The sequence below is a fragment of the Ranitomeya variabilis genome, chromosome 5 (assembly GCF_051348905.1).
Source record: "Ranitomeya variabilis isolate aRanVar5 chromosome 5, aRanVar5.hap1, whole genome shotgun sequence".
Taxonomy (NCBI): Eukaryota; Metazoa; Chordata; class Amphibia; order Anura; family Dendrobatidae; genus Ranitomeya; species Ranitomeya variabilis.
The window spans coordinates 197418130-197432526 of record NC_135236.1 but is presented as its reverse complement, the minus strand read 5'-3'; the positions used below and the strand labels follow the sequence as shown (position 1 = coordinate 197432526).

The 14397-nt window shown below is 44.4% G+C and overlaps 1 protein-coding gene across 2 annotated transcripts in view; it reads left to right on the top strand.

The window, feature by feature from the left end:
* DUT (deoxyuridine triphosphatase) overlaps window positions 1–14114 on the top strand; it is a 38375-nt gene extending 24261 nt beyond the window's left edge. For both annotated transcript variants that reach the window (XM_077263723.1, XM_077263724.1), the window contains 3 exons: window positions 5864–5938; window positions 13587–13657; window positions 13779–14114. In XM_077263723.1, coding sequence (XP_077119838.1) covers window positions 5864–5938; window positions 13587–13657; window positions 13779–13835 — 203 coding nt within the window. In that variant the 3' untranslated portion in view covers window positions 13836–14114. The remainder of the gene's footprint in view (window positions 1–5863; window positions 5939–13586; window positions 13658–13778) is intronic.
* Window positions 14115–14397: the final 283 nt, after the last annotated feature.

Below are 14397 nucleotides of genomic sequence, written 5' to 3'. Positions count from 1 at the left end.
TATTTGCACTGTATCTATTGTTCACAAAGGCCATGTTAGCAAAATCTCTGGCTGAATTTTATTTAGCCTTCAGTTGTAGAGTATTACATTCATATTGCATACACCTACTATAGGAAACCGTTGCAGATTTTGTTCAGCATTCAACGGATATTAGTCCATATTACCACATGGAATTTTACTGCTTGCATATTGTGTTGATATGGTAGTTGCTTGGTTTTATAGGTTCTCCATCTGTCAATTTGTGTGTGGTGTTTTACTGTATTTAATAAAGTTTCTTCAATTTTAATTATAGTGTATATACCTTCATTTCCCCATGCACATAAGGGAAATTTTGTTTTACTACATTCTACTGAGGTATTTAAAACATTTGGGACTTGTTATTTGTATGTTCCCTTGGGGGTCTAGTTTCCAAAATGGAGTCACTTGTGGGGAGTTCCTACTGTTTAGGCACATCAGGGGCTCTGCAAACGCAACCTGACGCCCGCAGAGCATTCCATCAAAGTCTGCATTTCAAAACGTCACTACTTCCCTTCCGCACCCCGACGTGTGCCAAAACAGTGGTTTACCCCCACATATGGGGTATCAGCGTACTCAGGAGAAACTGGACAACAACTTTTGGGGTCCAATTTCTCCTGTTACCTTTGGGAAAATAAAAAATTGTGGGCTAAAAAATCATTTTTGAGAAAAGAAAAATTATTTTTTATTTTCACGGCTCTGCGTTATAAACTTCTGCGAAGCACTTGGGGGTTCAAAGTGCTCACCACACATCTAGATTAGTTCCTTGGGAGGTCTAGTTTCCAAAATGGGGTCACTTGTGCGGGAGCTCCAATGTTTAGGCACACAGGGGCTCTCCAAACGCGACGTGGTGTCCGCTAATGATTGGAGCTAATTTTCCATTCAAAAAGCCAAATGGCGTGCCTTCCCTTCCGAGCCCTGCCGTGCGCCCAAACAGTGGTTTACCCCCACATATGGGGTATCATCGTACTCAGGAGAAATTGGACCCCAAATGTTGTTGTCCAGTTTGTACTATTACCCTTGGGAAAATAAAAAATTCTGGGCTAAAAATCATTTTTGAGGAAAGAAAAATTATTTTTTATTTTCACGGCTCTGCGTTATAAACTTCTGTGAAGCACCTGGGGGTTATAAGTGCTCACTATGCATCTAGATAAGTTTCTTTGGGGGTCTAGTTTCCAAAATGGGGTCACTTGTGGGAGCGCTCCAATGTTTAGGCGCACAGGGGCTCTCCAAACGTGACATGGTGTCTGCTAGCAATGGAGATAATTTTTCATTAAAAAAGTCAAATGGCGCTCCTTCCCTTCCGAGCCTTACCATGTGCCCAAACAGTGGTTTACCCCCACATGTGAGGTATCGGTGTACTCAGGAGAAATTGTCCAACAAATTTTAGGATCCATTTTATCCTGTTGCCCATGTGAAAATGAAAAAATTGAGGCTAAAATAATTTTTTTGTGAAAAAAAAGTACTGTTTCATTTTTACGGATCAATTTGTGAAGCACCTGGGGGTTTAAAGTGCTCACTATGCTTCTAGATAAGTTCCTTGGGGGGTCTAGTTTCCAAAATGGGGTCACTTGTGGGGGAGCTCCAATGTTTAGGCACACGGGGGCTCTCCAAACGCGACATGGTGTCCGCTAAAGATTGGAGCCAATTTTTCATTGAAAAAGTCAAATGGCGCTCCTTCCCTTCCGAGCCCTGCCGTGCGCCCAAACAGTGGTTTACCCCCACATATGAGGTATCAGCGTACTCAGGACAAATTGGACAACAACGTTCGTGGTCCAGTTTCTCCTTTTACCCTTGGGAAAATAAAAAAAATTTCGCTAAAAGATCATTTTTGTGACTAAAAAGTTAAATGTTCATTTTTTCCTTCCATGTTGCTTCTGCTGCTGTGAAACACCCGAAGGGTTAATAAACTTCTTGAATGTGGTTTTGAGCACCTTGAGGGGTGCAGTTTTTAGAATGGTGTCACTTTTGGGTATTTTCAGCCATATAGAACCCTCAAACTGACTTCAAATGTGAGGTGGTCCCTAAAAAAAATGGTTTTGTAAATTTTGTTGTAAAAATGAGAAATCACTGGTCAAATTTTAACCCTTAACTTCCTAGCAAAAAAAATAATTGTTTCCAAAATTGAGCTGATGTAAAGTAGACATGTGGGAAATGTTATTTATTAACTATTTTGTGTCACACAACTCTCTGGTTTAACAGAATAAAAATTCAAAATGTGAAAATTGCAAAATTTTCAAAATTTTTGCCAAATTTCCGTTTTTTTCACAAACTCAGAAATTATCGACCTATATTTACCACTAACATGAAGCCCAATATGTCACGAAAAAACAATCTCAGAATCGCTAGGATCCGTTGAAGCGTTCCTGAGTTATTACCTCATAAAGGGACACTGGTCAGAATTGCAAAAAGCTGCAAGGTCATTAAGGCCAAAATAGGCTGGGTCATGAAGGGGTTAAAACATACGTTTTTTTCAGAATTGCGCATCAACATTTTTAATTTGATTTCTCCAAAACAAAATATAAAGAAACATAGTATTGTGACATATCAAATGAAAGCCGGTACCGTTCTGAGAAAAATGATGCCTCTCCCACCTCTATATCTTAATTCTAGCCCGAGATAAGATAAAAAATGTAAAGCCATACCAGGCCAAAATCCGCGCTTTTTCAAAACTTTAAAAATCTGTAAAAAATTAACTGATGAAGAAAAAAATTCTAAACTTTTAATTTGTAATTAACTAAAGTTTTACTTCATAAAAACAAAAAATAAAAAAAATCTAAAGACGTAAGGTAAAAAAAATATTCATATTTGGATCACTTGATATGGAATGACCCTATTGAGCGGTCACATGGTACCGCTCATTACAGTAATGAATATGTGGCTCCACCCATATGGGAGTGAGGTCCATATTCATTACTGTAATGAGCGGTAACATGTGACCGCTCAATACAGGAAGAAGCTGCCGGCGCCCGGAGAACCAGGGACCGTGCCGGAAGCAGGTGAGTATTATTAGACAGCTGCCGCTCCCCCTCCCCTGCCGACCCCTGGGAATGACTCGAGTATAAGCTGAGAGGGGCAATTTCAGCCTAAAAAAATGGGCTGAAATTCTCGGCTTATACTCAAGTGTATATACGGTATTTATTTATTTTTTTTTTGTGTGTGAACACCGATCGAATCATGTTGTATCCCCGGTAGCCGAGACCCTGGAGATTTTCCGATGCGAGGGGGTGCTATACCCTAACTTCTCATTGCCGTTAAAAAGCAGCGCTGAGGATTAAGGCCCCCTTAACTGCCGCCCTGCACCAATGGGACTCAAACCTAGTCTTGAAGGCTCACTAATGCCCCTTCTAATATAATCCAGGTCATTCCTATTAAACCCTTTACACTGAAATGCTGTTTCCTCAATGCAGTTAATTGGTTAGGCGCATTGGGGAACTCCTAGCAATGACCGTTTCTGTTCTATACACTACGTTTCTAGACATCTGAGTTATCACAAAACTGTATCCAGCCTTCCTTCTGAAAGTATTGTCCAAGTTCCAGAAGTCCCTAATCCTAAATTAGAGAAAGATTTTTAACTACTTCGACATATTTAAAAGCTACATCTTTTCGACTAAATTAAATCTTTAATTCGGTTTGGGGAGTCAAATAAGGGGAAAGTGGCTATTAAAAGGACCGTTGCTAGATGGAGTAAACAGATGGGGGGCCATATGAGTTGTTTTCTATTTCGTTTACTAGAGCCTTGTCCACATCTTGGGACGAAAAGTCATGGGCTTCTATAGAATCTGTATGTTAGGCTACTTTCACACTAGTGTCGGGCACTGCACGTCACAATGCGTCGTTGTGGAGAAAAAACGCATCCTGCAAAGTTGCCCGCAGGATGCGTTTTTTCTCCATAGACTTTTATTTGCGACGCAGTGCCACATGTCGCAACCGTCGTGCGACGGTTGCGTCGTGTTTTGGCGGACCGCCGCCACAAAAAAAGTTACATGTAACTTTTTTTTGCGCGTTGTGTCCGCCATTTTCAACCGAGCATGCGCAGCCGAAACTCCGCCCCCTCCTCCCCGAACCTTGCATTGGGCCAGCGGAAGCGTCGTAAGACTGCTTCCGCTGCCCACGTCGGGCATTTTTTTCACAGTATGCGTCGGGCCGACGCAGCGCGACGGGCCCGTACCGACGCTAGTGTGAAAGAAACCTTAAGCAGCCACTTACAGATTTTTTTTTTTTTTGTCTCTGCCCTTTCTGAGGTGAAGTTCTGCAAGTGGTGGTGTCACCCTAAAGGCCCCGTCAAACTTAGCGACGCTAAAGCGATCCCGACAACGATACGACCTGTCAGGGATCGTTGCTGCGTCGCTATGTGGTCGCTGGTGAGATGTCAAACAGTGAGATCTTCCCAACGACGCAGCAGCGATGCGGCGACCTGTAGCGACCTGTACAACGATGTCGTTGTGACCCTGTCACATGGCAGCTATTATGACGATTCAGACCTCGATGAGGGACGTCCTGTGTGACGTTGTAGTCACACAGGCGTGCATTTGCGTTGCCTTTTCCGCGCCCATTCAGTTCCGATTGGTGGTCGCTACTGCGTTCTGATTGGTGGCGGCCTTGCCTTATGAGGCGACACAATAGCCCTTCCGTCCTTTGTTCCTGACCGCGTGGTGGTTTGCAGAAAATATAGGTGTCAGAAGAACCGTTGAAGAATAGATAAATCGAAGAGGAGTCGCAGGCCGGAGAACTCTACAACGATCTGCAAACCACCACGCGGTCAGGAACAAAGGATGGAAGCGCTACTATGTCGCCTTCTGTTGAAGGCATGACCGCCAATCAGAACGCAGTTACAACCACCAATCAGAGCGGAGGGGTGCGGAAAAGGCAACGCAAATGCACGTCTATGTGTCGGTGTCTGAGTTGTCAACGAGGTCGTTGGTAAGGTGTCAAACACAGCGATGTGTGCTACCCAGCGGGACCTCAACGATCAAAAAAAGGTCCAGGCCATTTTGACACGACCAGCGATCTCACAGCAGGGGCCTGGTCGCTGCTACGTGTCAAACATAGCGAGATCGCTACTGAGGTCGCTGTTGCGTCACAAAACTAAACAAAAGCTAGTGACCTCGCTTAGTGTGACGGGGGCTTAAGGGATGATTCCTCTGTGTTCTCTCATGATGTTGTCATGGGTGTGGGGGAACATGAGAACTACACTAACCAGTAACTTGATTTTCTGGTACACATGACCACATCCTTTTAATTCATTCTTTTCTTTTGTCTTTACATTGGAGGGGTCATATATTACTTAGTTTTTAAAATATGTGACACCTATCTTTTTACAAATATGCAACACCCAAGTGATATGACCCCCTTCCTCCAACATAAAGACAGAAAAGGAGGCATGCTGTCGTGCTCCAGGAAATCAGTTTACCGGTTAGTGTAAATTTTTTTTTTTTTTTTGCAATTCTTTTCTTAAAATATTTTCTCCTTATTTCCCAACATTTTGAATCCTCTATAGAAATACAAGCACAAAGTCACATTGTAGTCAGTCCACAGCTGGAAGGCGTAGGCAGCCTCTAGAGCGTAGGCCCTGACACAGTTAGCATTTGCATCTCGGGGCCATCACATTAACCTGCCAGCACCAATATGCATTTTTCCACTGATGACTGCAGTGTATTTTCCATCATTACACAATGCAGAATATCTTTCTGTATTGTGAAGGAATTTCCACATTGCTCCGCCTGTCATTTTCAAAGTGTTTTTGTTTATTTCCTCCTTTTTTGACGTTGCATCTGAAATGTGGATGTAAATATTATACAGATGTTGGTCTTCATGTATCTTTTTTTTTGTTTTTTTTGTTATTTAGCTGGTGTAATTGATGAAGACTACAGGGGAAACGTTGGGGTTGTATTATTCAACTTTGGAAAAGAGCCCTTTGCTGGTAGGTGCCATTGTGTTGAGATGAAGGTTCATATGTGTTGTAAAGAGCTATTGCTGCACAAAGGGTAAAAGCTCATGTAGGCTACCATTAGTGTGATCTAACATGGAGGAGTCCTAGAAGGGATTTATTTTTCAAAAATGTGAAAGGGCTATGCCTTCAATAAAATACACAGCAAATAAGAACTTAAAGCAATCTCATCTGAGCGGTGACCCGATCAGCAAATTGTCATGAGGATTTTCACTGGGTTCCCTATAACCCTAACCCCAAAGTTCTATGTACCTCATGATACTAATTGACGTGTTTGTGTTTCTCGAGTGCTTAAGGAAAGTTCAGGTAGAGCACATGACACCAAAAAGCTGCACTTTGGAAATATTTTAACTTTTAGTCGAAGATCCAATGATGAGTGATATGGAGGCGCAGACTTTCTTCACCAATTTAAGTTACTCCCAATTTTCTCTTACCCCATGACGGCCCCACGGAGAGAGAGGGATCCGCCCTCAGGGACAGGAAACCCACAGGTTAAAAAGGCGGGATCTCTCTTCCACCTCGGTTCGGTTTCCTGTCCCTGACGGGGAACCTACAGGTGACATACCTTCGTCGCGGGATGCGGGGACCATCTGGCTGATTACAAGCAGCGGAGGGCCTTACCGCGGTCAGGGTGGAGTTTTCATCCCTGAAGGCACAAATCTGGGGTCGGCGGGCCCTGCGTGTGTGCAGTGAAGAGGAATCCAGTCTGCCTCTTCCCTTCTCCAAATTACCGGTAATAGGTAGCGGCGGCTACCTGGTTAATTACCGCCGGTCTGAGGCCCTGGGGGAGAGTGGCGGCGGTCGCTGACAGGAAGCACCGCTTGTGAGTGCAGCTGCGGCGGCGCTTCCAATACTCCTGGGAGCCGGCTGCCAGCATGGGTGCGCGCGAGAGACTGGCCTCAAGATGAGTGCGCAGGCGCGGCGGGTCACTTCCGGGTCGGCACTGAGCACCTCCGAAACCGGAAGTTAATGGCGCTGCGGGCGGGAGATTTAAACAGCAGAGCAGCCTGAACCGCTGCTCAGCGATTCACAATGAGTGGAAACAGAGCAACCCGCAGAAGAAGTTCTGCAATCCCCACCGAAGAGACGCCTGCAGCATAACCCGCAACGGCGTCAACAGCAGCAGCCTACTCATCGCCACAGCTCAGGATCCCAACGCAGCCGAGGCTCCAGTGGATCCAGAAGGAAGGCAACGGTTCAAGTCGAGGATGCATCTCCAAGACCTGAACCGGTATCTCCCTCATATTAGGAGGGTAAGTGACCTTCGTGAATGTACATAGTCTAGTAGGGTTTTATTGTACCTCTTAGGGAAAGAAATGTACGGAAAAAAACTAAACACACAGTGTGTGCAATCTGCTCTGCAGATCTACCTGCTACATGGGTGAAAAAACTCTGTGCGAATTGCATAGAGAAAACTTTAAGTGAAGAATCCCCAAGATTCGCATCTGACCTTAAGGAACTGATTAAATCTCAGGTGGAAGATGCATTAAAAAGCGTAAAAAGTCTTAAAAGAAAACACAAATCCAGACGTAAATCCCCGGATTCCAGTTCTAGTGAGGAATACAGTGTCCAATTTAGCTCGGATAGTTCACTGTCCTCTTCATCATCCTCCGCATCATCAGAAAGTGGTCGTAACTGTTTTCCTATAGAGGAAACAGATGCGTTGATAAAAGCGGTTAGAACAACCATGGGGCTGGCAGAGACTCGGTCTAAAAAAAAATGGCGGAAGACCTTATGTTCAGCGGATTAGAGCAGAGGAAGCGTCGGGCATTCCCGTTAAACGAGAAAATACAGACCCTAATAAAAAAGGAATGCAAAAGGCCAGACAAAGTCCTCCTAGCCCCAAAAAGGAAATATCCGTTTGACGACCCTGCATGTGCTTCTTGGGGAAAAGCGCCAAAAATAGATGTCGCTATTGCGAAGGCCTCTAAAAAATTTGCGTTACCCTTTGAAGATATGGGGACCCTATGGACAAAAAAGCCGAAGTTTTCTTAAAAGGCTCCTGGGAGGCGGCTAGTGGGGGTTTAAAACCAGGAATAGCCGCTACATGCACGGCAAGAGCATTAATGGTATGGTTAGATCACCTAGAGTCCTAATTGAAAAATAAAACCTCAAGGGAGTCGATATTGGATTCTGTGTCAATAATGAGGGGTGCAGCTGCATATTTAGCTGACGCTTCCATAGACTGTGAGACTGACGGCAAGGTCGGCTTCATTTTCAAATGCAGCTAGAAGAGCATTATGGCTCAAGTGCTGGCCAGGAGACCTACAAACCAAAGCAAAGTTATGCTCTATACCAGAGGTGTCAAACTGCATTCCTCGAGGGCCGCCAACAGGTCATGTTTTCAGGATTTCCTTGTATTGCACAGGTGATAATTTAATCACTTCCACAAAATGATTCCAGAACCTTGTGGAATGCTAAGGAAATCCTGAAAACATGACCTGTTGGCGGCCCTCGAGGAATGCAGTTTGACACCTCTGCTCTATACCATGCGAGGGAGAATTTTTGTTTGGGTCTACCTTGGACAACATTCTCGAAAAGGCCGTAGACAAGAAGAAAGCCTTCCCAGGGTTTCTTAACCAATCTTACAAACAGCCCTTTCGGGGTAGGAAATTGTTGTGAATTCTGCTGTTGGGCTCCCTCCTGTGGTTTTGAGTGGTATAGCTGCTTCTTGGATTTAGCATCAGCAGCTGCTTCCACTGATCGTCTTTCTGGCTCGGCTATTTTAGTCCGGCCTTATCCCTCAATCAATGCCAGTTGTCAATTGTTCCTGCTTGGAGTCACTGCTCTTTTGGATTTCCCTGACACTCTGACCAGTTCAGCAAAGATAAGTCCTTGCTTGTCCTTTTGCAGTCCACTCGTTGTGGACTTTATTGTTCAGCACATTCTATGTTTTGCTCATTTGTCCAGCTTATCAGTATGGATCTATTCAGCTAAGCTGGAAGCTCTGGGCTGCAGATTTTGCCCTCCACACCTTTAGTCAGGTGTGGAGATTTTTGCATATCTCTGCGGTGGACTTTTTCTAGTTTTTATTACTGACCGCACAGTGTTCTTTCCTGTACTATCTATCTAGTGGCCTCCTTTGCTAAATCTTGTTTCATACTACGTATGTCCTTTCCTTCTCCTCTCACAGCCATTATTTGTGGGGGGCTGTCCTATCCTTTAAGGATTTTCTCTGAGGCAAGATAGCTTTCCTATTTCTACCTTTAGGGGTAGCTAGTTCTCCGGCTGTGACGAGGTGTCCAGGGAGTGACAGGAACATCCCACGGCTACTGCTAGTGTTGTGTTAAGAACAGGAACTGCGGTCTGTATAGTTACCACCTGCTCAGAGCTAGTCGCATGTCGCTCCTAAATTACCAGTCCATAACAGGAAATTTATGCGTAAACGCCCCCCAAAAAACAAAGAAGGATGGGAGGATAAAAGGTTTAGAGGCAGAGGCTTCATGTTCAACAAGACGGACAATAAGAAACAATCCCAATGAAGGTACGCCCCAGATGGGAGGGAGACTGACATACTTTCTTCAAGCCTGGGAAAAAATATCAGAAAGCGAGTGGACACTAAATATAATAAGGACTGGTCTAAAATTAAATTTTCATACAATGCCACGCAACCATTGTGTGATAACACCACAGAGAAAATCAGAGATCGAACAACTGGGCCTGCAAAAGGAAATATACAGTCTTCTCACAAAGAATGTTCTACAGGAGGTCCCACAACAGGAAAAAGACACGGGGTTTTATTCTCCGCTTTTTCTCCGAACGAAACCAGATGGAACCTTCAGAACAATAATAAACCTGAAAAAATTTAACAAATATCTAGTGACCCAGAGTTTCAAGATGGAAACAATAAAAACCTGTGTCAGAACCCTTCATCCGTCTTGTTTTATGACTATAGTCAACCTAAAAGACTCATAGTATCATGTGCCCATCCATCCCAGTTATCAGAAATACCTCAGAGTGGCGGTGATGATGCAAGGAGAACTGAAACATTATCAGTTCAGAGCTCTCCCATTTGTCCTTGCTATAGCCCCGAGGGTATTTACGAAACTGATGGTGGAAGTGATGGCCCACATAAGGGAGCAAGACATGCTAATAGTCCCATATCTGGACGATCTCCTAGTAGTGGGCAGATCCTCACAGCATTGCAGTCAGCAGTTAGACAAAGTGATGACAGCCCTGTCAAAATTGGGTTGGATGTTGAATCTAGAAAAATCCAGGATTATTCCAACACAAATACAACAGTACTTAGGAACGATAGATTCAACAAAACAAGAATGCCGTCTTCCGGGGACGAAAGTCTCCAACATGATACAATTAATAGGACAATTAAGACTTTCATCAGTCATCACATTACGGAAAGCAATGTCTGTGTTATGATCAATGACAGCCTGTATTCAGCAGTCCAATGGGCTCCGTATCACTGCAGAGATCTCCAGTGGGAAATAATGGAAGCACAACTCCACTTAAAGGGGGATTTAGAAAAGCGCTTAAAAATCTCCTCACAAACCATATGTTCCCTAGCTTGGTGGATAGACCCGGCCAACCTAACCAGAGGGGTCCCCTGGGTATGGCCAGTTTCTGTAACCCTGACCACGGATGCAAGCCCATGGGGTTGGGGGGCTCATTTAAATTATCATGTCTCCCAAAACCCTTGGTCAGAGAAAGAAAAACTCTTCTCGAACATGAAGGAACTCTTGGCGGTAGAATACGCACTCAAAACACTTCCTTTTCTCCCTCCGTTCCCATCATGTAAGGGTGCTTTCAGACAACAGGGTGGTGGTGGCATACCTGAATCATCAGGGGGGAACAAAGTCCTGCTCACTGATGGAAGTGACAAAATCTATTATGTCACTGGCGGAAGTCAATCTATTCTCCCTGTCAGCCCTTCACATCAAAGGGACAGAGAATCAGGCGGCAGATTTTTTTTTAAGCAGAACACAGTTAAAGCAGGGGGAATGGGAATTAAATCAGGAGATATTCAACCACATTGTGGATTGTTGGGGAGTTCCGGAAATAGATTTATTCGCAAACAATCTAAACCGGAAAACACAGGCATTCTGTTCAATCGACCCACGGGGGAATCCAGTGACCCTAGACGCCTTTTCTAATTCCTTGGAATCTAGCTTATGCCTTTCCTCCGATAGCATTAATTCCGTTAGTTTTGAAGAAAATCCGGGAGGAGGGGGCAAGAGTAATTATGATAGCTCCGTTTTGGCCGAAAAGAGCGTGGTTCTCATGGCTACGCTTAATGTCCGTAACAGAACCTTGGGTTCTCCCGGAGATCCCAAACCTCCTACGTCAGGGGCCAATAAATCATCCGCAAGTAAAAAATCTGCATGTGGTAGCCTGGAATTTGAGAGGGAACTTTTAGCGAAAAAGGGGTTTTCTTCAAATTTAGTTTCAACCCTTTTGTCCAGTAGAAAACCAGTAACTACCAGAGCATATGGCAAGGTCTGGAAAAAGTTCCCCTCTAATTCAAATGTCAGCGTGTCGGGGAAAATTCCAATTCAGGAAGTGCTAGAATTCCTTCAGAAAGGATTAGAAAAAGGGTTAGCAACAAGTACCCTTAAGGTTCAAATCGCAGCATTAGGTGCTCTATACAACTATGACCTAGCAGGGAATCATTGGGTTAAAAGGTTTATTAAAGCCTCAAGTAGGTCCAAACCAGTCATACACCACACTTCGCCTCCCTGGGACCTAAACCTTGTACTGTCTGCACTAACTAAAGCGCCTTTTGAACCTTTGTCTCAAGCTTCCTTAAAGATAATCTCCCTGAAAACTTCTCTTCTGGTAGCACTAACCTCAGCCCGCAGAATTAGTGACTTGCATGCCCTCTCAGCTTACCCGCCTCTAACTCAGATATTAGAGGATAGAGTAGTCCTTAGGACTGGCCCGTCTTACCTGCCTAAGGTAGCGTCACGGTTTCATAGATCTCAGCAGATATCCTTACCATCTTTTTGCCCAAATCCCAAGAATGAAAAGGAAAAATCTCTACACACATTAGATCTCAAGAGATGCCTGACCCAATATATATCAGCCACAAGAGTGTAGGAAAGGCAGGTCTCTGTCTGTTTTCAGGGTCCAAGTAAAGGGCACAAAGCATCAAAAGCCACGCTGGCGAGATGGGTAAGGGATGCCATCACTCTAGCATACGCCTCATCTAATGAAGCCGTTCCAGACAGGATCAATGCTCATTCAACCAGATCGGTGGCAACCTCTTGGGCAGAGCAAGCAGGAGCATCGATCGACCAGATATGTAGAGCAGCCACTTGGTCTTCTCCCTCTACATTTTCATATTTTTCATGGGGTAAGAGAATATCGTAGTTACTTACCGATAACGGTATGTCTCTGATCCCATGACAGCACCCGTATATTCCCTCCCTTTTCATGTGTGGGTGTGCACACTAGTAGGTGTCTTGTAAAAAAAAAAAAAAAAGTTATTTTGCTGTTTGTAGTCCTGTTAAGGCTCTGTAAACCAAACTGAGGTGGAAGAGAGGTCCCGCCTTTTTAACATTCGGGTTCCTGTCCCTGAGGGCGGATCCCTCTCTCTCCCCGTGGTGCCATCATGGGATCAGATAAATACCGTTATCGGTAAGTAACTACGATATTTTTTTATGGGGCAGGGGTTCCACAAGCTGCATTTTTTTGTCTCCTTTTTGGAATATCATGTTTTTAATGCCGTTTTCATTTGTCTATGGGGGAAATCCGCAAATCAGAGGCAGATTTGCCACGAGTAATTTTATATCTTGCAGATTTCAAAAAACGCACCACAAGTCAGTTTCCGAGCTGTTAAAATAATATGGGGGGGGGGGGGGGGTGGAGTACAGTGTGCATGGGAGGTCTCTAAATCCCATAATTCGCTACAACTGTAATATACTGTGTTTTTCACAGCAGAAAATACAGCAAATGCTCATCATGGCTTTAAACTAGTCACTCGCCACAGCATTTTTAAAGGGAACCTGTCACCCCCAAAATCGAAGGTGAACTAAGGCCATCGGCATCAGGGGCTTATCAACAGCATTCTGTAATGCTGTGGATAAGCCCCCCGATGTATCCTGAAAGATGAGAAAGAGGTTAGGTTCTACTCACCCAGGGGCGGTCCGGGGCCTCCCATCTTCTTACGATGACGTCCTCTTCTTGTCTTCACGCTCCGGCGCAGGCGTACTTTGTCTGCTCTGTTGAGGGCAGAGCAAAGTACTGCAGTGCGCAGTCGCCGGGCCTCTCTGACCTTTCCCGGCGCCTGCGCACTGCAGTACTTTACGCTGCCCTCAACAGGGCAGACAAAGTACGCCTGCACCGGAGCTTGAAGACAAGAAGAGGACGTCATCGTAAGAAGATGGGAGGCCCCGGATCGGACCTGCGACGCCCATCGTACCGGGACCGCCCCTGGATGAGTATAATCTAACGTCTTCTCATCTTTCAGAATACATTGGGGGCTTATCTACAGCATTACAGAATGCTGTAGATAAGCCCCTGATGCTGGGGGACTTAGCTCACCTTCGATTTTGGGGGTGACAGGTTCCCTTTTAATTAGTGCAAAAACACACATGCCTGGGTTTCCTAGCTAATGTGTAACCACCATGATGCCAAGTGTTAATAATTGTATAACTTTATACTTCAGTTAAGAAAGGCGACCGAGTGGCTCAGTTGATATGTGAGCGGATAGTCTACCCTGATCTTGAGGAACTTAAAGTGAGTATTTGTATTTAATAACTATTTGTTATAAATGGCTTATCCACATGACCCAGCTGTGCTAGTGTCCGCAGAGCTGATGGCTGTTACATCCTCTACCCTTCTGTGTCTTCCTCCGCAGGTCCTAGATGATACAGAGCGAGGTGCTGGTGGCTTTGGATCCACTGGTCAGAATTAGGACTTGCTGAGCTGCGCGCTGTTACTGTGTGAGCGGGAATTATTCCGCTTTGTCCATCTCTACTCCATGAAGCCGGGATTGTACTGTATTCTTCCAAACCTGCCTTCACAAGGGGCTATGCTTTGTGATTGGGCTGTATTATACACCAAATGTGACCTGCTCCAGAAGTATCCACTTGGTAAATGTTGGATTGTATTTGACACCTTGAATTTCTGTTCTCTCTAGGTCAAATGTTTTGTTAGAAAAAATAAAGTAAATTGAAATTTGTTTTACTACTAATCGCAACTGTTATCCTTCTGGTATAGGTGATATATAGTTGGTAAAGAATTTTTGGCAGCGGGAAGAGCATTTTTCTTCTTGCATAGGGGTATTCCAAGATCCTATCCAATATGTAGTAGGTGTAATAATATTCCACCTAGAAATGTAGTGTTGTTTTTTGTTTGTTTTTTTTTTTATTCGCTATGTCTTTCCTTATGTGCAGTGCATTGCAGGACCTTAGGTATCCATGGTTACCACCACTAGCTACTTCACTTTATCAATGGATGTAACCATGGATACTGAA